General features: G+C 50.2%; 1 protein-coding gene across 3 annotated transcripts in view; it reads left to right on the top strand.

The window, feature by feature from the left end:
• The window catches only part of ss18l2 (ss18, like 2), a 47,684-nt gene that overhangs the window by 16,542 nt on the left and 8,126 nt on the right, over window positions 1-23,016 (top strand). The window contains exons 4-8 of one of the 3 annotated variants that reach the window (XM_070898324.1): window positions 7,500-7,614; window positions 11,392-11,604; window positions 15,239-15,340; window positions 19,122-19,238; window positions 22,488-22,615. In XM_070898324.1, the coding sequence (XP_070754425.1) occupies window positions 7,500-7,614; window positions 11,392-11,604; window positions 15,239-15,340; window positions 19,122-19,238; window positions 22,488-22,615 (675 nt within the window). Of the gene's footprint in view, window positions 1-7,499; window positions 7,615-11,391; window positions 11,605-15,238; window positions 15,341-19,118; window positions 19,239-22,487; window positions 22,616-23,016 lie in introns of all 3 variants that reach the window. The other 2 variants (XM_070898323.1, XM_070898325.1) reach the window with 2 other exon arrangements.

Raw genomic sequence — 23,016 nt, 5'->3', positions numbered from 1 at the left:
ATGTTATTCCGTGTGTTCCCTGCTCCGGGCTGTATGTTATTCCGTGTGTTCCCTGCTCCGGGCTGTAGGTTATTCCGTGTGTTCCCTGCTCCAGGCTGTATGTTATTCCATGTGTCGCCTGCTCCGGGCTGTATGTTGTTCCGTGTGTCGCCTGCTCCGGGCTGTATGTTGTTCCGTGTGTTCCCTGGCCAGGTCTGTAGGAACCTAGGAACAGGAGGAGGCCATTCAGCCCTTTGAACCTGTTCAATGAGATCATGGCTGATCTGTACCTCAACTCCATTTACCCGCTTCTGCTCCGAATCCCTCAATACCGTTGCCTAACAAAATGTTTTTGATCTCAGTCTTGAAATCTCCAATTGACCCCCGGCCTCCACAGCTTTTTGGTAGAGAGTTCCAGATTCCCACTGCCCTTTGTGTGAAGACGTGCTTCCTGATATCACCCCTGAAAAGGCCTGACTCTAATTTTAAGGTTACCCCTCCTTGTTCTGGACTCCCTCACCAGAGAAAACAGTTTCTCTCTATCTACCTATCAAATCCTTTTATCCTTTTAAACACCTCAAGGGAAGTTTATGCAACCTGTCCTCATAATTTAACACTCTATGTCCCGGTATTCCAATTTGTCTTGCTCAGATCCAAAGTGGATGACCACATACTTCCCCACATTGAACTCCATCTGCCATAGTTACGCACTTAATCTATTAATGTCCCTTTGTAACTTCGTGCTCCAATCTACACAACTAACTATGCCTCATAACTTAGTGTCATCTGCAAACAGCTCCCTATTCCTTGATAGATATGGTGACAAGCTGAGGCCCCAAGACAGATCCGTGGGGAACACCATTGTCACATTCCACCAATCAGAGAAGGAAGTCTTTATCCCCACTCTCTGCCTCCCACCGACCGACCCATGTCACATGGTTACTTCAGGTTCTGTGCATACTGATTTTTGCTAATGATCTCTTGTGGGGAACCTTATCAAATGCTTCTGGAAGTCTATACCGGCAGTTTCCATCAGAGGAAATGAAAAGAAACAGGTAAACTCTCCGTGGACTCTCTCCGATCCACCATGCGAATGACCTCTGCAAAACATCCCGCTAGATTAGTCAGACATGACCTACTCTTCACAATCCATGCTGACTCTTTGATCAGCTGCTACCTGTTCGAGTCCTCAGTCACTCTGTCTCTGATAGCTTCTGGTAACCGCCCCACACAAATCAGATGGACAGGTCTGTCGTTACCCGATTTCTCTCTCTCCCATCTCAAATAATGGAGTGACTTTTTCAATTTTCTAATCTAAAGGCACAATTCTTGAATCTAGAGAACTTTGGAAAATTATGATTAATGCACTGCAATTTCTTTACCTGTTTCTTTTAATTCCCTCTGATGGAAACCATCAGATCCTGGAGATTTGTCTATCTTTAAGTCCCATTATTTTCTCCATTACCATTTTGTAACTTGTATTAAAGTCTTCCCTTGACTTATTTATATGTTCCCTTGTATCACTGGTATTTTGTCCTCTTCTTCTACTGTGAAAACCGAAACAAAATACTCATTTAATAAGTCTGCCATTTCTATTATAGTCTTACCTGCATCTGTCTTTAACGGGCCCTCAGTCCTTTTCTCTTCATATATTTACAACATCTTTTGCTATTAGCTTTGATAGCTCTTACAAGTTTATTTTTTATATTTTTTTGAATTTCTTCTTACTTTCTTTGTATCTCTTTGTTGCTTTTTATAGCTCTCTCAGTCCACCAGATTTCCACTGTTCCTTGTCTCTGTGTAAGCCTTTTCTTTTAGATTAGTACTGTCTCCTGCTTCGTGATGTTTATCAGAGTGTGCCTTGCTCTGGCCTGTGCATTATGCTGGATGTAATGGACACGCCCATTGCAATGCTGACTGAGGCTGGGCTGGATGGGAATGGGGTCGTCCAATGTTGCATGGTGAGTGTAGCATGCCAGGGCTGAATAGTGGAGATGTGAGGATGGGTGAATATTCTCAAGTTTTGCTCAACTACCTTTGGGGATCGGGGAGTGTTGATACAGAACTTGACCTCAGGAGTGGAGTAGAGTCCATGATAGGATAGAGTGTACATGGTCTGTGGGAGGAGATTAAATGGATATTCAGTCGGGAGAGAAGCAAAGTTGGAATTAGAAAGCAAAAAAGTAGAAAGAGAATTTGGAAGAGAGAGGAATCAAGGGCTGGAAAATAAACAACAAGGCAGTTTGACAGTGCTAAATGGTATAGACTTCAATTCAAGGCAGATGAGCTGAGAGCACAGATAGACACTTGGGAGTACGATATTACTGGGACATGGCTGAAAGAGGGGCAGGTATGGCAGCTCAACATCCCTCGTTACAGGGTTTTCAGACGGGATAGAGAAGGGGGTAAAAAGGAGGGGGGGGATCGCAGTATTGATTAAATAAACAATTAAAGCTGTGAGAAGGGATGATATGTTAGAAGGACCATCAAATGAGGCCATATGGGTTGAATTGAAGAACAAAAAAGGGGCGATCACACTGCTGGGAGTGTACTAGCGACCCTCAAACAGTCAAAAGGAGATAGAAGAGCAAATATGTCGGCAAATTTCTGAGAACTGTAAAAACTATAGGGCTGTAATAGTAGGGGATTTCAACTACCCGATTATTAACTGGGATAAAATTAGTGTGAAGGGTATAGAGGGTGCAGAATTTCTAAAATGCATTTAGGAGAACTTCTTTTAGCCAGCATACAGCAAGCCCAACAAGGGAGGGGGTGGTTCTGGACTTGGTTTTGGGGAATGAAGAGGGGCAAGTGAAAGGGGTATCGGTGGGAGAGCATTTTGGTGCTAGTGATCATAATTCAGTTAGATTTAGGGTAGTTATGGAAAATGACAAAGGTGGACCAGGAATAAAAGTTCTCAATTGGGGAAAAGCCAATTTTGAGAAGCTGAAAGGTGATTTAGCCAAAGTGGACTGGAAACGGCTACTTGATGGTAAATCAGTGTCAGAGCAGTGGAAGGCATTCAAGGAGGAGATCCGGAGGGTTCAGAGCAAGTATGTTCCCTTAAAGAGAAAGGGTGGGACTAACAAACCTAGAGCCCCCTGGATGTCAAGGGACACACAGGGTAGGATAAAGAAAAAAAGGGAGGCTTATGACAGATACCGAGGGCTAAATACTGCAGAAACTCTCGAGGAGTACAGAAAATACAGGGGTGAAATTAAATAGGAAATTAGGAAAGCAAAGAGAGAGCATGAAAACATTTTGGCAAGTAAAATCAAGGAAAACCCAAAGATGTTTAAGGAACACATTAAGAGCAAGAGGATAACTAGAGAAAGAGTAGGGCCTATTAGAGACCATAAAGGTAATTGTGTGGAGGTGGAAGACTTGGGTATGATTCTTAATGAATACTTTGCGTCTGTTTTCACAAAAGAGAGGGGCAATGCAGACTTTTCAATGAGGGAGGAGGATTGTGAAATATTAGACGATAAACATAGTGAGAGAGGAAGTATTAAGGGGCTTAGCAGCTTTGAAAGTGGATAAATCCCCAGGCCCGGATGAAATGTATCCCAGGCTGTTAAGAGAAGCAAAAGAGGAAATAGCAGAGGCTCTGACCATCATTTTCCAGTCCTCTCTGGATGCAGGTATGGTGCCAGAGGACTGGAGCACTGCTAATGTTGTACCTTTGTTTAAAAAGGGAGGAAGGGATAGACCAAGTAATTACAGGCCAGTCAGCCTAACCTCGGTGGTGGGAAAATTATTGGAAAAAATCCTGAGGGACAGGATAAATCTTCATTTGGAAAGACACGGCTTAATCAAGGACAGTCAGCACGGATTTGTTAAGGGAAGGTCGTGTCTGACTAACCTGATTGAATTCTTTGAGGTAGTGTATATGGATTTTAGCAAGGCTTTTGATAAGGTCCCACATGCCAGACTGGTCAGGAAAGTAAAAGCCCATGGGATCCAGGGCAAAGTGGCAAGTTGGATCCAAAATTGTCTCGGAGGCAGGAAGCAGAGGGTAATGGTTGATGGATGTTTTTGTGACTGGAAGGATGTTTCCAGTGGGGTTCCGCAGGGCTCAGTGCTGGGTCCCTTGCTTTTTGTGGTTATACATCAATGACTTGGTCTTGAATGTAAGGGGTATGATTAGAAGTTTGCAGATGATACAAAAATTGGTTGTGTGGTTGATATTGAAGAAGAAAGCTGTAGACTGCAGGACGATATCAATGTACTGGTCAGGTGGGCAGAACAGTGGCAAATGGAATTCAATCCGGATAAGTGTGAGGTAATGCATTTGGGGAGGACTAACAAGGCAAGGGATACACATTAAATGGTAGGACACTGAGAAGTGTAGAGGAACAAAGGGACCTTGGAGTGTAGGTCCACAGACCCCTGAAGGTAGCAGGCCAGCTGGATAAGGTGGTTAAGAAGGCATACGGAATAATTGCCTTTATTAGCCGAGGCATAGAATACAAGAGCAGGGAGGTTATGCTTGAACTGTATAAAACACTGGTTAGGCCACAGCTGGAGTACTGCATGCAGTTCTGGTCACCACATTACAGGAAAGATGTGATTGCACGAGAGGGTACAGAGGAGATTTACGAGGATGTTGCCTGGACTGGAGAATTATGGCCATGAGGAAAGATTGGTTAGGCCGGGTTTGTTTTCTTTGGAACAGAGGAGGCTGAGGGAAGACCTTATTGAGGTGTATAAAATTATGAGGGGCCTGGATAGAGTGGATAGGAAGGACCTGTTCCCCTTAGCAGAGGGGTCAACAAACAGGGGGCATAGATTTATAGTAATTGGTATAGAGATTATTTGAGGGGAAATTTCTTCACCCAGAGGGTAGTGGGGGTCTGGAACTCACTGCCTGAAAGGGTGGTAGAGGCAGAAACCCTCACCACATTTAAAAAGTACTTGGATCTGCACTTGAAGTGCCGTAACCTACAGGGCTACGGACCGAGAGTTGGAAAGTGGGATTAGGCTGGATAGTTCTTGGTCGGCCGGAGCGGATACGATGGGCCGAATGGCCTCCTTCCGTGCTGTAAATTTCTATGATTCTGTGGGTGGGCAGAGTCTTGACAGAGTAAAGTGTACACGGGCTGTGGGCAGAGATTAAATGGGGAGGGGGATAGAATCCACGAAAAGGGAGCGTGTACACGGGCTGTGGGCAGAGATTAAATGGGGAGGGGGATAGAATCCACGAGAAGGGAGCGTGTACACGGGCTGTGGGCAGAGCAATCTTTCTGGGTTGAATGAAAAACTTTCTCCACATTCTCGGCTTTCTTGTGTCAGACCAGGAGCGTGTCCGGACTTGGAGTGGATTTGTTTACAGAGTACACGTTTGGAATGTGCCTGTGCCCAATCTCCGTGCACTGACCGTGGGCTTTGTTGAGAGGCAGGAGCCTGAGTTATGCTGAGAGAAGTGTGTGGTTACACAGCGGCGAGTCTGGGGACAGTGCACGAGGTCGCGTTGCGTAGGGTGGGGGGGGGGGGGGGGGGGGGGAATTGTCTGCCAGCAGCATCTAATAGATCATCATTACTGCAAGCATCAACAAAATATGTTGGAAACAGAATCATAAAGCACGAATCAAGGCCATTCGGCCCATCGTGCCTGTGCCAGCTCTTCGACAGAGCCATTCAGTCAGTCCCACTCCCCCTGCACTTTCCCCCTACAACTGCAATTTTTTTCTCCTTCATTTATCCAATTTCCTTTTGAAATGTTATTATTGAATCTGCCTCCACCTTTCAGGCAGCGCTTTCCAGATCACAACAACTCGCTGCGTAAAAATATTCTCCTCCCCCTCTGGTTCTTTGTCCAATCTACTGCAGATACACCTTCAAAGCCTCCCTGATAAAGTGCAACATCCCCACCGACACCTGGGAGTCCCTGGCCCAAAACCGCCCTAAGTGGAGGAAGTGCATCCGGGAGGGCGCTGAGCACCTCGAGTCTCGTCGCCGAGAGCATGCAGAAACCAAGCGCAGGCAGCGGAAGGAGCATGCGGCAAACCAGTCCCACCCTCCCCTTCCCTCAACCACTGTCTGTCCCACCTGTGACAGAGTCTGTGGCTCACGTATTGGACTGTTCAGTCACCTGAGAACTCACTTTTAGAGTGGAAGCAAGTCTTCCTCGATTTTGAGAGACTGCCTATGGTGATGATGATGAGATTAATGAGTAAAGATCTGGTTTAATGTTCTGGCCGGGATCACCCACCTCACAAAACGTTAGTCTGTCTCTCGCCTCTCAGAGGCTGGTGTGTTTCTCCTGTTTCCAGCGCTCACATTCTCTTTTTTTTAAATCTCTTCCACGTTGCTGGTGCTGATGTGGAGATGTGTCGTTGTCTGTTGGGATTTGCCCAGCAGCTGCTGGATAGGTCCCAGTCACCTGCTGTATAATCGGGGCATTGAGCGCAGAGTGAGAGATCTGGCAGAGGGACTTTGCTGCTAATTCCCACTTGCCCGCTGGTTGTTACTGAACCAGAGCCGTGTTGCTTTCAAATAAAAGTTTTATTTTAAATGCAATTTAAATGCCCCAGGGATCCCACGCAGCCAGCTTGCTGTCTCTGCCCTTGCCCCAGATCCTCCGCTGCTGAAGCCCTCATCCGTGCCTTTGTTACCTCTAGACTTGACAATTCCAACGCACTCCTGACTGGCCTCCCACATTCTACCCTACTTAAACTAGAGGTGATCCAAAACTCGGCAGCCCGTGTCCTAACTCGCACTAAGTCCCGCTCACCCATTACCCCTGTGCTCACTGACCTACATTGGCTCCCGGTTAAGCAACGCCATGATTTCAAAATTCTCATGCTTGTTTTCAAATCCCTCCATGGCCCTCGCCCCTCCCTATCTCTGTAATCTCCTCCAGCCCCAGAACCCCCCCGAGATGTCTGCGCTCCTCTAATTCTGCCCCCTTGAGCATCCCTGATTATAATCGCTCCACCATCGATGGCCGTGCCTTCTGTTGCCTGGGCCCCAAGCTCTGGAACTCCCTCCCTAAACCTCTCCGCCTCTCTACCTCTCTTTCCTACTTCAAGACGCTTCTTAAAACCCACCACTTTGACCGAGCTTCCTGCGATAATTTCTACTTATGCAGCTCGATGTTAAATTTTTTATCTCATATCACTCCTGTTTATCTCATCATATGCCTTGGGACGTTTCACTACGTTAAAGGCGCTATATAAATTAAAAGTTGTTTTAAATGGCCGTGTGGCCCCCCCCCTCACTGCCCAAAGAATTCCAGGGACCATTGCCATGCAACATCAAACATCTGACCTCTCTCTGCCAGCGAGGCGATGTCGGCTCCTGTCTGCCGTCTGGATGAGACTCTGATTCAACAGTCGCAGAGATAAATGCAGGTGAGGGAGGCCATTTGACCCATCTAATTCTAGCAATCTATGGGCCAGCATCAGAGCCTCAGTCTGCCCCCACACCACACCCCACCCCCGGAGACCATGCTGGCAGCCGACTGCCCTTAGGCTGAAGTCCCTGTCCCTGATTTCTTTACCTTGTTCTCTGTCCTTCAGGCTCTCAATCAGCCGATGGCGATGGGGCCGGGGGGGATGGAGCCGGTCGGGAGAGCTGCCGATACCATGGGGAATGGAACCCCTCCCCCAGGATCAGGGAATCATCAGATGGCAGGTAAGGGGCAAGTGGGTTAGACTATGATCTCTGATCGAGCCATTGCATTTGATTTGGGCACGTGGACGATACAATTAAAGACTTGCATTTCTATAGCGCCTTTCATGACCACCGGATGTTTCAAAGCGCTTCACAGCCAATTAAATACTTTTGGTGTAGTCACTGTTGTAATGTAGGAAACGCAGCAGCCAATTTTCCCACAGTAAGCTCCCACAAACAGCAATTTGATAATGACCAGATAATCTGTTTTTGTTATGTTGATTGAGTGATAAATATTGGCCAGGACACCGGGGATAACTCTCCTGCTCTTCTTCGAATAGTGCCATGGGATCTTTTACATCCATCAGAGAGAGCAGACGGGACCTCAGTTTAACATCTCAACCGAATGACGGCACCTCCGACAGTGCAGCACTCCCTCAGTACTGCCCTTCCGACAGTGCGGCGCTCCCTCAGTACTGCCCCTCCGACAGTGCGGCGCTCCCTCAGTACTGCCCCTCCGACAGTGCGGCGCTCCCTCAGTACTGCCCCTCCGACAGTGCGGCGCTCCCTCAGTACTGCCCCTCCGACAGTGCAGCACTCCCTCAGTACTGCCCCTCCGACAGTGCGGCGCTCCCTCAGTACTGCCCCTCCGACAGTGCAGCACTCCCTCAGTACTGCCCCTCCGACAGTGCGGCGCTCCCTCAGTACTGCCCCTCCGACAGTGCAGCACTCCCTTAGTACTGCCCCTCCGACAGTGCGGCGCTCCCTCAGTACTGCCCCTCCGACAGTGCGGCGCTCCCTCAGTACTGCCCCTCCGACAGTGCAGCACTCCCTCAGTAGTGACCCTCCGACAGTGCGGCGCTCACTCAGCACTGACCCTCCCACAGTGCGGCGCTCCCTTAGTACTGCCCCTCTGAATGTGCAGCGCTCCTTCAGTACTGCCCTTCCGAATGTGCAGCGCTCCTTCAGTACTGCCCTTCCGACAGTGCGGCGCTCCCTCAGTACTGCCCCTCCGACAGTGCAGCACTCCCTCAGTACTGACCCTCCGACAGTGCGGCGCTCCTTCAGTACTGCCCTTCCGACAGTGCGGCGCTCCCTCAGTATTGCCCTTCCGACAGTGCGGCGCTCCCTCAGTACTGCCCCTCCGACAGTGCGGCGCTCCCTCAGTACTGCCCCTCCGACAGTGCGGCGCTCCCTCAGTACTGCCCCTCCGACAGTGCGGCGCTCTCTCAGTACTGCCCCTCCGACAGTGCTGCACTCACTCAGTACTGCCCCTCCGACAGTGCGGCCCTCCCTCAGTACTGCCCCTCCGACAGTGCAGCACTCCCTTAGTACTGCCCCTCCGACAGTGCAGCACTCCCTCAGTACTGCCCCTCCGACAGTGCAGCACTCCCTCAGTACTGCCCCTCCGACAGTACGGCACTCCCTCAGTACTGCCCCTCTGACAGTGCGGCGCTCCCTTAGTACTGCCCCTCCGACAGTGCGGCGCTCCCTCAGTACTGCCCTTCCGACAGTGCGGCGCTCCCTCAGTACTGCCCCTCCGACAGTGCAGCGCTCCCTCAGTACTGACCCTCCGACAGTGCAGCACTCCCTCAGTACTGCCCCTCTGAATGTGCAGCGCTCCTTCAGTACTGCCCTTCCGACAGTACGGCGCTCTCTCAGTACTGCCCCTCCGACAGTGCAGCGCTCCTTCAGTACTGACCCTCCGACAGTGCAGCACTCCCTCAGTACTGCCCCTCTGAATGTGCAGCGCTCCCTCAGTAATGCCCTTCCGACAGTGCGGCGCCCCCTCAGTACTGCCCCTCCGACAGTGCAGCGCTCCCTCAGTACTGACCCTCCGACAGTGCAGCACTCCCTCAGTACTGCCCCTCCAACAGTGCAGAACTCCCTCAGTACTACCCCTCCGACAGTGCAGCACTCCCTCAGTACTGACCCTCCGACAGTGCGGCGCTCACTCAGCACTGACCCTCCCACAGTGCGGCGCTCCCTTAGTACTGCCCCTCTGAATGTGCAGCGCTCCCTCAGTACTGCTCCTCCGACAGTGCGGCACTCCCTCAGTACTGACCCTCCGACAGTGCAGCACTCCCTCAGTACTGACCCTCCGACAGTGCAGCACTCCCTCAGTACTGCACTGCAGTGTCAGCCTAGCTTAATGTGCTCAAGTTCCTGGAGTGGGACTTGAACAGGTCGGAGTTTTGAGTAAGGGAGAGGTCCTTGTAACTGCGCTGCTCACGTAGGTGCACTTGTCATTAGCAGTTTATTTTGTATTACTCAGTCTCGGGATGTGGGCGTTGCAGGCAAGGCCGGCATTTATTGTCCATCCCCGAGCTGTACGGCTCAATGTTCCCTGTCATTTTGTTTGCCACCGCGCAACCCCTTTAAGGAACTGCGCGGCCCCTTTAAGGAACTGCGCATGCGTGTTTTTTGCATGGAAAGGCCGGTTGCGCAGGATTCCTTTTAAGGGTTGCGCGTCTTAAAGGGAACGTTGGACGGCAGTTCTGAGTCAGCCATGTTGGTGTGAGACAGGAGTCACCTATAGGCCCAGACCGGGTAAGGACGGCAGGTTTCCTTCCCTAAAGGGACATCAGTGAACCAGTTGGGATTTTACGACAATCCGACAGTTTCACCGTCACTTTCACTGACACACCCCCCCCCCCCCCCACTTAATTCCAATTCTCAATCTAATGTTGGGAGTTGACTCGCGTTGTGTGGATTATTGGTCCAGGAACAGACCATGACACACCACTGTGACCGAGTGCAGTACCACCAGCTGTTTGTTGGGGTGGGTTTGATGGTGCAGTGTGAGCTGGGCTGTTTCCTCTCCCTGTGTTTTGCTTCCAGAACTTTCTTTCGCTTATACTTCCAGTCCCACATTCTACCCCACATAAACTAGAGGTGATCCAAAACTTGGCTGCCCCATGTCCTAACTCGCACCGAGTCCCGCTCACCCATCACCCCCTGTGCTCACTGCCCCGTGTCCTAACTCACACCGAGTCCCGCTCACCCATCACCCCCTGTGCTCACTGCCCCGAGTCCTAACTCGCACCGAGTCCCGCTCACCCATCACCCCCTGTGCTCACTGTCCGTGTCCTAACTCACACCGAGTCCCACTCACCCATCACCCCCTGTGCTCACTGCCCCGTGTCCTAACTCGCACCGAGTCCCGCTCACCCATCACCCCTGTGCTCACTGACCCCGTGTCCTAACTCGCACCGAGTCCCGCTCACCCATCACCCCCTGTGCTCACCGACCTACATTGGCTTCCGGTTAAGCAGCGCCACGATTTCAAAATTGTCATCCTTGTTTACAAATCCCTCCATGGCCCTGGCCCCTCCCTATCTCTGTAATCTCCTCCAGCCTCCCCACCCCACAGATGTCTGCGCTCCTCTAATTCTGCCCTCCTGAGTATCCCTGATTATAATCGTTCCACCATCGGTGGCCGTGCCTTCTGTTGCCTGGGCCCCAAGCTCTGGAACTCCCTCCCTAAACCTCTCCGCCTCTCTACCTCTCTTTCCTCCTTCAAGACGCTCCTTAAAACCTACCTCTTTGACCGAGCTTTTGGGCACCTGTCCTAATTTCTACTAATGCAGCTCGGTGTCACATTTGTCTCATAATACTCCTGTGAAGCACCTTGGAAAAGGTGCTATATAAATACAAGTTGTTGTTGTTGATAGAGGGAAGGTTTGAACCTGGACCCTCGGTTTGTTGTGTGAGGAGACAATGACATCGCCAGTCCCACTGTTTGTTTCTGTATAACCTTCTTGTTCTCTCCTCCCCCCCCCCCCCCCCCCACGGCAGCAGTTGGCGTGCTGTTCCCCCAGGGGCAACCTCACTGCCAACCCGGCACACCAAACGCCTCGATGGGCTTACCTGCTGGTAGTCACGGCAACATGGGAAGCTTCAACCAATCAGTGGCTCTTCCGCAGAGCATGCCCGCCCAGGAGCAGATGGGGGTGAGTCTGGGGCAGCCACTGGGGACTCACCTGCAGCCCGGCACTCAGCACAACCCAGGTAGAGTACAGGTAGAGTACAGCACTGCAGGTCAAACACCCGTCTGTCACAGCAAGACGCAGCTCGCTCGATGCTCTCTCCCTCCCTCCCGCCCCGATACACCCCGTCCCACACAGTCCATTATCACTCCCAACCCGACACACCACCTACTCTTCTACTAGAGATTCCACCCTGTCACACCTGTTATCGTTTGATCAGGAATGTGAATTCATGTTTTTTATAATATACAGGTATATATATATATATATATATATATATTCATTCTCAGGATGTAGGCGTCACTGGCAAGGCCGGCATTTAGTGTACATCCCTTAATTGCACTTGAGAAGGTGATAATACAATGGAGTGTCTTGTTAAGTAGTTAAGAGTTGGTGTGGGTCTGGAGTCACCTATAGGCCAGACCGGGTAAGGATGGCAGATTTCCTTCCCTAAAGGATATTAGTGAACCAGACGGGCTTTTATGAGAATTTTTTTTTACGTATAATTACGAGGAGAGATTGCACAAACTGGGTTGTATTCCCTGGAGTTTAGAAGGTTAAGGGGTGATCTGATGGAAGTTTTCAGGATATTACGGGGAACAGAGAGGGGAGACAGAGAGAGACTATTCCCGCTGGTTGGGGAGTCTGGGACTAGGGAGCATAGTCTAAACATTAGAGCCAGACCTTTCAGGACTGAAATTAGGAAACACGTCTACACACACAGGGTGGGAGAGGTTTTGAATTCTCTTCCACAAACGGCAATTGATGCTCGGGTCAATTGTTAATTTTAAATCGGAGATTGATTGATTTTTGTTAACCAAAGATATTGAGGGATATGGGGCAACGGCCGGTGTATGGAGTTAGGTCACAGATCAGCCACGATCTCATTGATTGGCGGAACAGGCTCGAGGGGCTGAATGGCCGACTCCTGTTCCTGTATTATTATAAATCGACAGCTACATGGTCATTATTTACTGTCACCAGCTTTTTATTTACAGATTTTTTTTAAAGTTAATACAAATCCTCAAACTGCCATGGTGGGATTTGAACTTGTTCTCTGGATTACTGTACCATTAACAAAACCACTACACGATACCTGTTCATTTGCTACTCCTGTGTGAGAGCATGGACAGTGATTTTTTTGACCAGGGTAGGGGCAGTCTAACTCCATTTACCCGCCTTGGCTCCCAATCCCTTGATGCTTTTGTCCAACAATAATCTATCGCCCTGTCGTAAAATCTTCAAATCACCGCCAGTATCCACAGCTTTTTGGGGGAGAGAGTTCCCGATTCCCACTGCCCTTTGTGTGAAGAAGTGCCTCTCTGAACGGCCTGGCTCTCATTTGAGTCTTTGTTCTGGATTTCCTCACCAGACTAAATAGTTTCTCTATCCACTCTATCAGTTACCTTTTTAACATGTTATACACCTCGATCAGATCAGCTCTCAATCTTCTATACTCAAGGGAATACAGACCAAGTTTATGCAACCAGTTCTCATAATTTAATCCTTTTAGCCCCCGGTAACATTCTGGTGAATCTGTGCTGCTCCCCCTCCGAGATCAATATACCCTCCCTGAGATGCAGGCCCAAAACTGAATGGGGATGGGGTCTGAGCCAAGGCTCTGTACAGCTGAAGCATCACAAAGGGACCTGGGAGTGCAGGTCCACAGATCTCTGAAAGTATCAGGCCAGGTAGATCAGGTGGTTAAGAAGGCATGCGGAATACTTGCCTTTATTAGCTGAGGCATCGAATACAAGAGCAAGGAGGTTATGCTTGAACTGTATAAAACACTGGTTAGGCCACAGCTGGAGTACTGTGTGCAGTTCTGGTCACCGCATTACAGGAAAGATGCGATTGCACTGGAGAGGGTGCAGAGGAGATTTACCAGGATGTCGCCTGGACTGGAGAATTTTAGCCATGAGGATTGGATAGGCTGGGGTAGTTTTCTTTGGAGCAGAGGAGGCTGAGGGGAGACTTTATTGAGATGTATAAAATTATGAGGAGCCTGGATAGAATGGATAGGATGGACCTATTTCCCTTAGCAGAGGGGTCAATAACCAGGGGGTATAGATTTAAAGTAATTGGGGGGAGGTTTAGAGGGAAATGTCTTCACCCAGAGGGTGGTGGGGGTCTGGAACTCACCTGAAAGGGTGGTAGAGGCAGAAACCCTCACCACATTTAAAAAGTACTTGGATATGCACCTGAAGTGCCGTAACCTACAGGGCTACGGACTGAGAGTTGGAAAGTGGGATTAGGCTGGATGATTCTTGGTCGGCCGGAGCGGACACGATGGGCCGAATGGCCTCCTTCCGTGCTGTAAATTTCTATGATACCTGGCCTTTTTACTCGAGCCCCCTTGAGACAAAAGTGACGAGGTTCTGGAGGCACCCAGTGCCCATGGAACTGTACCCCAGTAAGTTCAGGAGAGCAGGCTGTGGAATTGTTTTTATAAAAAGTCAGAGAACGTCATTGTAATGGGGGTGGGGAAAGAGGGTGTAAAAATCAGGTAAAAATCAGGTTTAAGGTGCTGTGCAGATTGTAACCAGCTCAGCCCCGCCACCTGCAGTAATACAGTGGTACTGCAGGCGTTTGTGTGTGTGTGTGTGTGTGTGTGAAACATAGAAAATAGGAGCAGGAGTCGGCCATTCGGCCCTTCGAGCCTGCTCCACCATTCAATAAGATCACGGCTGATCTTCGACCTCAACTTCACTTCCCCACCCGCTCCCCATAACCCTTCACTCCCTTATCGTTCAAAAATCTGTCTACCTCCACCTTAAATATATTCAATGACCCAGCCTCCACAGCTCTCTGGGGCAGAGAATTCCAAAGATTCACGACCCCCTGAGAGAAGAAATGTCCGTTTTCAATGGGTGACCCCTTATCCTGAAACTATGCCCCCTAGTTCTACATTCCCCCACGAGGGGAAACATCCTCACTGCATCTACCCTGTCAAGCCCCCTCAGAATCTTGTACGTTTCAATAAGATCACCTCTCATTCTTCTAAACTCCAGTGAGTACAGGCCCATCCACCCTATCCAACCACCTCATAATTTTAAAGATCTCTAACGGGTCTCTTTTTCAAAGAAAATATTCAACCATTGGGGGCCCACTGAAGTGACATACGATCCTGACCTCACCTGATATCCCCAAGGGCCTCTCAGCAGGAGTACGGGACAGTGAGCAGGAGCAATAGCCCTTGGTGTCCCTTGCCTAATGTCCAGACTGTCTGGAATAAGCTGAGGCAACACAGGCCAGTGAGCAAAGCTACTCACCCAATCGTACTACAGTATTTGGGAATGAATGAATATTTGGAACACAGGAAGAGGAGGAGGCCATTCAGCCCCTCGAGCCTGTTCCGCCATTCAATCAGATCGGACCTGATCCATATCTCAACTCCATTTACCCGGCTTTTATCCATTTCCCTTAATACCCTCGGCCAACAAAAATCCAGCGATCGCAGTCTTGACATTTTCATTTGTCCCCCAGCGTCCGCAGCTGGGTGCGGGGGGGTGGGGGGGTGGGGGATGGGGGGTGGGGGTGCAGTTCCAGATTTTCACTCCACTTGTGTAATAAGGTGCTTCCCGACATCACCCTGAACGGCCCAGCTCTCATTATTAAAGTTATGCTAGTGTTTCACTGCTGTGTGTTTATCTCAGGTCCTGGGCAGCAGCAAGTGACCCAGGGAGAATTGTTCAACAACCAGTTCAACCAGACACCGGCTCCAGCAGAGGGAATGAACCTGCAGCTTTACACAGAAGGTAAAGGACAGAGTCTCTTCACTGGGGAGCCGGGCCCAGGGCCCAGGATGCCGGGCTTCACTGGGGGGGGGCGGAATGGTGGGGGGGGGGGGAGGAGGAGGGGAGGGAGGGAGAGGGGGAGGAAGGGAGAGGGGGAGGAAGGGAGAGCGAGAGGGAGGGATGCAGGGAGAGAGGGAGCAGGGGAGAGAGAGAGGAAGAGAGAAACGGGGGGAGGGAGAAAGCGGGGAGGAGAGAGAGGGAGAGAGAGAGGAAGAGAGAAACGGGGGGAGGGAGAAAGCGGGGAGGAGAGAGAGGGAGAGAGAGAGGAGGGAGGGAGAGGGAGGGAGGGAGAGAGAGAGGGGATGGAGGGAGGGAGAGAGAGAGAGACTAAGAGAGAAGGGGAGAGGGGGCGAGAGAGAGAGAGTGGGGAGGGGAGGGAGGGAGTGAGGGAGGGAGAGAGAGTGAGGTAGTGGTTAGAAATGCCAAGTTAGGGTTGTAAAGGCTGTAGATTGTAGGAGGACTGAGGGAGGGAGGGAGGGGAGTTCCACACGTTTTAAGATTCTGGGAAAGAATGAGTTAGAACTGGAGACGACAAACGATTCTCTATTTGGTGGAGACCAGGTAGTTGTGGGCCAATGTACTTGTTGCTGAGATGGAACAGGAGGACTGTGGTATTAGCGAACGAGGGAGAGAGAGGTAAGGACGGGTGTACGGAGAGTGGAGGCTACAGAAAAACACAATGCTGATTTTATACAAAGGATTGATTGGGCCACGGTTAGAAGGCCATGTGTAAGATTGGATAAAAGTCACAGAGAGTGGACAGCGTAGATTCACCGGGGAGATCCAGGGATGGGAGACTAGAGTTATGAGGAAAGACTGGAGATCCTGGCACTGTCCACACTGGAGCAGAGACGGCTGAAAGGAGATTTAATAGAGGTTTTTAAAGCTATACAGGATGTTAATTAAGTGAATGGGGAAAGACTTTGTCCTCTGGTTGTGGAGCCAGTAACGAGGGGTTATTCATTTAAAACTCTCCCTGCGACAGTAAGAGAGGTTCAGAACAGGGATTGTTTTGCCACAAGGCGTGAGGCAGAAATGACTGCATCTTTCAACAATAACAACTTCAATTTATATAGCAACTTTACAGGAAAATCAGGTACAATTTGCAGCAGAGGGCGACTCTGGGCTTCCCCACCCATGTCTGGGGATTGTTTAACACCCCCACTATGCAGCTACAACACAAAGTGAAGGAGGTCCCTATTGGGGAATGGGACACGTTCCCATTTCAGGCACCCAATGTCAGTGTCAAGCACTCCCGGGTAGAGCACGGGGTTAGATACAGAGTAAAGCTCCCTCTACACTGTCCCATCAAACACTCCCAGGGCAGGTACAGCACGGGTTAGATACAGAGTAAAGCTCCCTCTACACTGTCCCATCAAACACTCCCAAGGCAGGTACAGGGGGTTAGATACAGAGTAAAGCTCTCTCTACACTGTCCCATCAAACACTCCCAGTGCAGGTACAGCACAGGGTTAGATACAGAGTAAAGCTCCCTCTACACTGTCCCATCAAACACTCCCAGAACAGGTACAGCACGGGGTTAGATACAGAGTAAAGCTCCCTCTACACTGCCCCATCAAACACTCCCAGAACAGGTACAGCACGGGGTTAGATACAGAGTAAAGCTCCCTCTACACTGCCCCATCAAACACTCCCAGAACAGGTACAGCACGGGGTTAGATACAGAGTAAAGCTCCCTCTACACTGCCCCATCAAACACTCCCAGGGCAGGTACAGGGGGTTAGATACAGAGTAAAGCTCCCTCTACACTGCCCCATCAAACACTCCCAGGGCAGGTACAGGGGGTTAGATACAGAGTAAAGCTCCCTCTACATTGCCCTGTCATTGTGTGAGAAGAGCACCTCCTACTGCACAGGTGTGATATTTGCAGCTTCTATTCCAGCCTTCCTGTGGCCTGTTGAGTGAGATTTGCGATTTTGTGACAATTGGGATGGTTTTGTGCTGTGGGCTGAATGCTCTCCCTTTTCGCTTGTCCTTTTTTAATTCGGTCTCAGGATGTGGGCGTCGCTTGCAAGACCGGCATTTATTGCCCATCTGAGGGGCGCGATCAGCCACTTCAAAGCCAACCACGTTGGTGCAGTCACCGATAGGCCCAGACCGGGTAAGGGCGGCAGGTGTCCTTCCCTGATTTTACGACAATCCGCTTCACCGTCACTGTTACTGAATTCCAATTCTCAAACTGCCCTGGTGGGATTTTGAACTGTCGTTGTACGGATTATTACAGTTACAGAAGCGCTGCACCATCTCAATCATCATCATCATAGGCGGTCCCTCGAAGCGAGGATGATTTGCTTCCACATCAAAAAAGGGATGAGTTCACAGGTGTTTCAATGAAGGACCTAATATTCCGGATCCCGAACTACATCCTGAAGGGTGGAAGATGCCTGTGGGTGGATTTTTTTAACGTGGGTTGGCCGTTGCACACCAGCCACCACACGGGCTTGACAGAGCGAGGTCTTGGTCCAGTGGCAAGGACGACTGGAGACCAGCTCTGCTGCACGGACCTAGTGCGCTCACATATCGCAGTGTGGGCTGGGCCCGTGCTGCCCCCCGGGCTCTCGCCTCTCCTGGGCCCCGATCACATCGCTCTACAGTCTCTCGCCGCTCCTTCGCCGCTCCGGCTGTACTTGCCCACGCTCCAATCAGCGACCTGGACCTTGATGACGTCACTCTTCGCTGCTGTCGCCCTCCTGCACCAGCTCGCGCTGCTCGCTGAAGTATTGTGCCTCCACGCAGCACTGTATATACAAAGTGGTCAAGTGGCTGAGGTCCAAGATGGTGGCCACGACCCTTTGACCTGTATCCCAGTGAGAATCAGTGTCCTGAGGGGGCGGGGAATTCAAAAACTGGCCCTGGCGAATAAAGGAGGTTAAATCTGAGATACCTTTGTGCCGCACAGTGCTAGCCCATTGCAGTTGGGGGTGTGCTGACTCCTGCGATGTCCCCAAATGTGGGAGACTCGACCTGGGTGTCATGGTACATCAGTCACTGAAAGTGGGCATGCAGGTACAGCAGGCGGTGAAGAAGGCAAATGGTATGTTGGCCTTCATAGCGAGAGGATTTGAGTATAGGAGCAGGGAGGTCTTACTGCAGTTGTACAGGGCCTTAGTGAGGCCTCACCTGGAATATTGTGTTCAGTTTTGGTCTCCTAATCTGAGGAAGGACGTTCTTGCTATTGAGGGAGTGCAGCAAAGGTTCACCAGACTGATTCCTGGGATGGCAGGACTGACATATAAGGAGAGACTGGATCAACTGGGCCTTTATTCACTGGAGTTTAGAAGAAAGAGAGGGGATCTCATAGAAAGTATAAGATTCTGACGGGATTGGACAGGTTAGATGCGGGAAGAATGCTCCCGATGTTGGGGAAGTCCAGAACCAGGGGACACAGTCTTAGGATAAGGGGCAGGCCATTTAGGATTGAGATGAGGAGAAACTTCTTCACTCAGAGAGTTGTTAACCTGTGGAATTCCTTGCCGCAGAGAGTTGTTGAGGCCAGTTCATTGGATATATTCAAGAGGGAGTTAGATATGGCCCTTACGGCTAAAGGGATCAAGGCGTATGGAGAGAAAGCAGGAATGGGGTACTGAGGTGAATGATCAGCCATGATCTTATTGAATGGTGGTGCAGGCTCGAAGGGCCGAATGGCCTACTCCTGCAACTATTTTCTATGTTTCTAAACAGAGAACTAACCTCCGGGATGTTTATTGTCTTGTTGCAGCAGGTACTTGGTACGGACCACAGCAGGGGCAGTTCCAGCAGAATCCCGCTGCCCACCAGCAGACCTTCTACCAGCAATACACGGCCCAGCAGCCTTTGACCAGCGCACCTCAGGAATTCAGTGAGTTCCACAAGCTTCTGTTGGACAAAGACTTCTTGTTTCTTAATGTACAACAACAACCTGTATTTATATAGCGCCTTTAATGTAGTGAACGTCCAAAGGTGCTTCACAGGAGTATGATGAGATTCTTAAAAATTGACACTGAGCCGCATAAGTAGAAATTAGCCAAAAGCTTGGTCAAAGAGGTAGGTTTTAAGGAGCATCTTATAGAAACATAGAAATTTACAGGGCAGGAGGAGGCCATTCCGGCCCATCGTGTCCGCCCCGGCCGACAAAGAGCCGCACGGCCCTCGGTCAGCAGCCCTGAAGGTTACATATAAACCTGTGAACAATGACGGAAAGGTAAAGAGCACCCAGCCCAACCAGTCCGCCTCACACAACTGCGACACCCCTTATACTGAAACATTCTACACTCCACCCCAACCGAAGCCATGTGATCTCCTGGGAGAGGCAAAAACCAGATAAAAACCCAGGCCAAATTAGGGAGAAAAAATCTGGGAAAATTCCTCTCCGACCCATCCAGACGATCGACACTAGTCCAGGAGATCACCCTGGCCATATTCTATTCCCTGCAGTACTTACCATTAATATTGCGTCGGCCAACAAAAGGTCATCCAGTCTAATCCCAATTACCAGCTCTAGGTCTGTAACCCTGCAGGTTACGGCACTTTAAGTGCACATCCAACCATCTCTTAAAAGTGGTGAGGGTTTCTGCAAAGAGTTCCAGAGCTTGGGGCCCAGGCAGCTGAAGGCACGGCCACCAATGGTGGAGCGATTATAATCAGGGATGCTCAAGAGGGCAGAATTAGAGGAGCGCAGACATCTCAGGGGGAGGGTTGGGGGGGGTTGTGAGGCTGGAGGAGATTACAGAGATCGGGAGGGGTGAGGCCACGGAGGAATTTGAAAATAAGGATGAGAATTTTAAAATCGAGGCGTTGTTTAACCGGGAGCCAATGTAGGTCAACGAGCACAGGGGTGATGGGTGAGCGGGACTTGGTGTGAGTTGGGACACTGGGGCAGTGAGCACAGGGGGTGATGGGTGAGCGGGACTTGGTGTGAGTTGGGACACTGGGGCAGTGAGCACAGGGGTGATGGGTGAGCGGGACTTGGTGTGAGTTGGGACACTGGGGCAGTGAGCACAGGGGTGATGGGTGAGCGGGACTTGGTGTGAGTTGGGACACTGGGGCAGTGAGCACAGGGGTGATGGGTGAGCGGGACTTGTTTCTGTAACTGGACTAATAATGCGGAGAATGTGAGTTCAAGTCCCACCAGGGCAGTTTGAGTTTGGGATCACCTCTAGTTTACGTTGGATAGAATGTGGGAGGCCAGCCAGGGTGCGTTGGAATAGTCAAGTCTAGAGTTGGCAAAGGCGTGGGTGAGGGCTTCAGCAGCGGATGAGCTGAGGCAAGGGTGGAGATGGGCGATGTTAGGGAGGTGGAAATGGGCGATTTTAGTTTTTTTTGGCGATTTTCGTTATGCTGTGGATGTGTGGTCGAAAGCACAGTCCGTGTCGGGGATATTTCAGTGAGATAGCGCAGTTACAGCACATTGAGTCCCGGGACAGTGAGACTGGCGTGATGCTGTGCTTGGCTGGCCATGCTGCACGGTGCATTGTGCTGCCTTATAGGGCGATGGATACACATTCAATTGTAACCTTCAAAAGGGAATTGGACAAATACTTGAAGGAGGAAAAAATTGCAGGGATATGGGGAAAGAGCGGGGGAGGCGGGGGGTGGGATTAACTGGTGGCTCTTCGAAAGAGCCGGTGCTGCCTCGATGGGCTAAATGGCCTCCTTCGGTGCTGTACTATTCTAGGATTCGAGTCCAATAAGGAAAGAAGAATTGCTTTATTTAATTCCGGGAAATGAAGTGGGGGGAGAGTTGGAGAACAGGAAAAACAGCAAGCACAGCATGATTCAGCCCAAGGCCCGGACGAGGCAGTGTCCAGCGAGATGAGATGTGATCTGGGTCACATTAAGAACAGAAAAAGACGTCAACAGATGGATAGAGTGCACAGTAAATGCATTGTACGGCAACAAGAGGCCGATTCTAGGAATAGAGTTCCACGGATAAACAGATTGCAACTGAGCTGAAACTTAAATGGGAGACATATTTTAAAATGAGGGCAAACAATATCAAAGATAATCATGAGGAATATAGAAAGTGGTGGCAGAGAGAGAAAAGGGAGAGTAGAAGGAAAGAAAGACTTGTATTTATATCGCGCCTTTCACAACCACCGGACATCCCAAAGCGGTTTACAGCCAATGAAGTACTTTTGGAATGTAGGAAACGCGGCAGCCAATTTGTGCACAGCAAGCTCCCACAAACAGCAATGTGTTAATGACCAGATAATCTGTTTTTGTTATGTTTATTGAGGGATAAATATTGGCCAGGACACTGGGGAAAACTCCCCTGCTCTTTTTTGAAATAGTGCCATGGGATCTTTTACATCCACCTGAGTGGGCAGACGGGGCCTCGTTTTAACGTTTCATCCAAAGACCTACCCTTTTGAAGTGTCCTCCTGGGAAGGCAATTGCTGATGTGAAACCACTCCCGTCAATTTAATGTGCGACTGGTTAAAATGTTCCTGTACAGTCTGCATTGATCAATGCTCCGTCAATCTGATTGGTGAAAGGACTGATATTTGCCATTGAGCAGTTCCACGACATCCCATAATCTTATTCCCCCCCCCCTCGCTCATCGCACTCCCCATCTCCTCTGCCCCTCCCCATCACCTTCCAGAGTATGGAGGAGGTCGCTAAACAAAACCGAATACTGTTCCCCGCTTGTTTCAAGGGTAAAGGGCCAGCCAGCTTTAGAAACCAGGCAAGTCCCAAGTGGCCCAGAGTGGGTTAGCGAGATGGGCGGGTGGGTTTGGAGGATTGGCGAACAATTTGACCTCAGTTGGCCCGCAATAGGGAGTCAGAATTACTCGACGCTCCTGCTCCTGATCGCTATCCACTCTCTCCTGCTGGAAAGTGCGGTTGTTCGGAAGTAAGATGTATCAGATTCTGTGATGCACCCTGCAGTCAAATAGCCTGGCGACATTTGCCATCGTGAGGAATGGGCACTTGAGACTTGGTGCCACTGGATGTCTGGTGTCCGCAGAGACCTTCCGAGCAAGGAGTAGGGGGAAAGGAGAGAAATCAGGCTCTGTCTTGGAGCGGAGTGCCCCATTTAGCTGCAGTGGTGAATACAGTGTCATGTTCTGGTTTAATTATCTCTGGGTTTTTTTTGTGCTTTCTGCAGATTCTGCACAGAATTCTCAAGGACAGTTCAGAAACTTACAGCAGGATCCAGGGCAACAATACATGGCGTATAGAACTCAGCAACCCGCCCCCAACCCAGCTCAACAACAGGCGTACCAGTACAGCCAGGTACGGCCAGAGGCCATAAGAACATAATAAGAACATAAGAAATAGGAGCAGGAGTCGGCCATACGGCCCCTCGAGCCTGCTCCGCCATTTAATACAATCATGGCTGATCCGATCATGGACTCAGCTCCACTTCCCTGCCCGCTCCCCGTAACCCCTTATTCCCTTATCGGTTAAGAAACTGTCTATCTCTGTCTTAAATTTATTCAATGTCCCAGCTTCCACAGCTCTCTGAGGCAGTGAATTCCACAGATTTACAACCCTCTGAGAGAAAAAATTTCTCCTCATCTCAGTTTTAAATGGGCGGCCCCTTATTCTAAGATTATACCCCCTAGTTCTAGTCTCCCCTATCAGTGGAAACATCCTCTCTGCATCCACCTTGTCAAGCCCCCTCATAATCTTAT

This window comes from Pristiophorus japonicus, chromosome 13, assembly GCF_044704955.1.
Source record: "Pristiophorus japonicus isolate sPriJap1 chromosome 13, sPriJap1.hap1, whole genome shotgun sequence".
In the NCBI taxonomy this organism is placed as follows: domain Eukaryota; kingdom Metazoa; phylum Chordata; class Chondrichthyes; family Pristiophoridae; genus Pristiophorus; species Pristiophorus japonicus.
The sequence above is the reverse complement of the archived record's forward strand: the minus strand, read 5'-3'. Positions and strand labels throughout refer to the sequence as shown.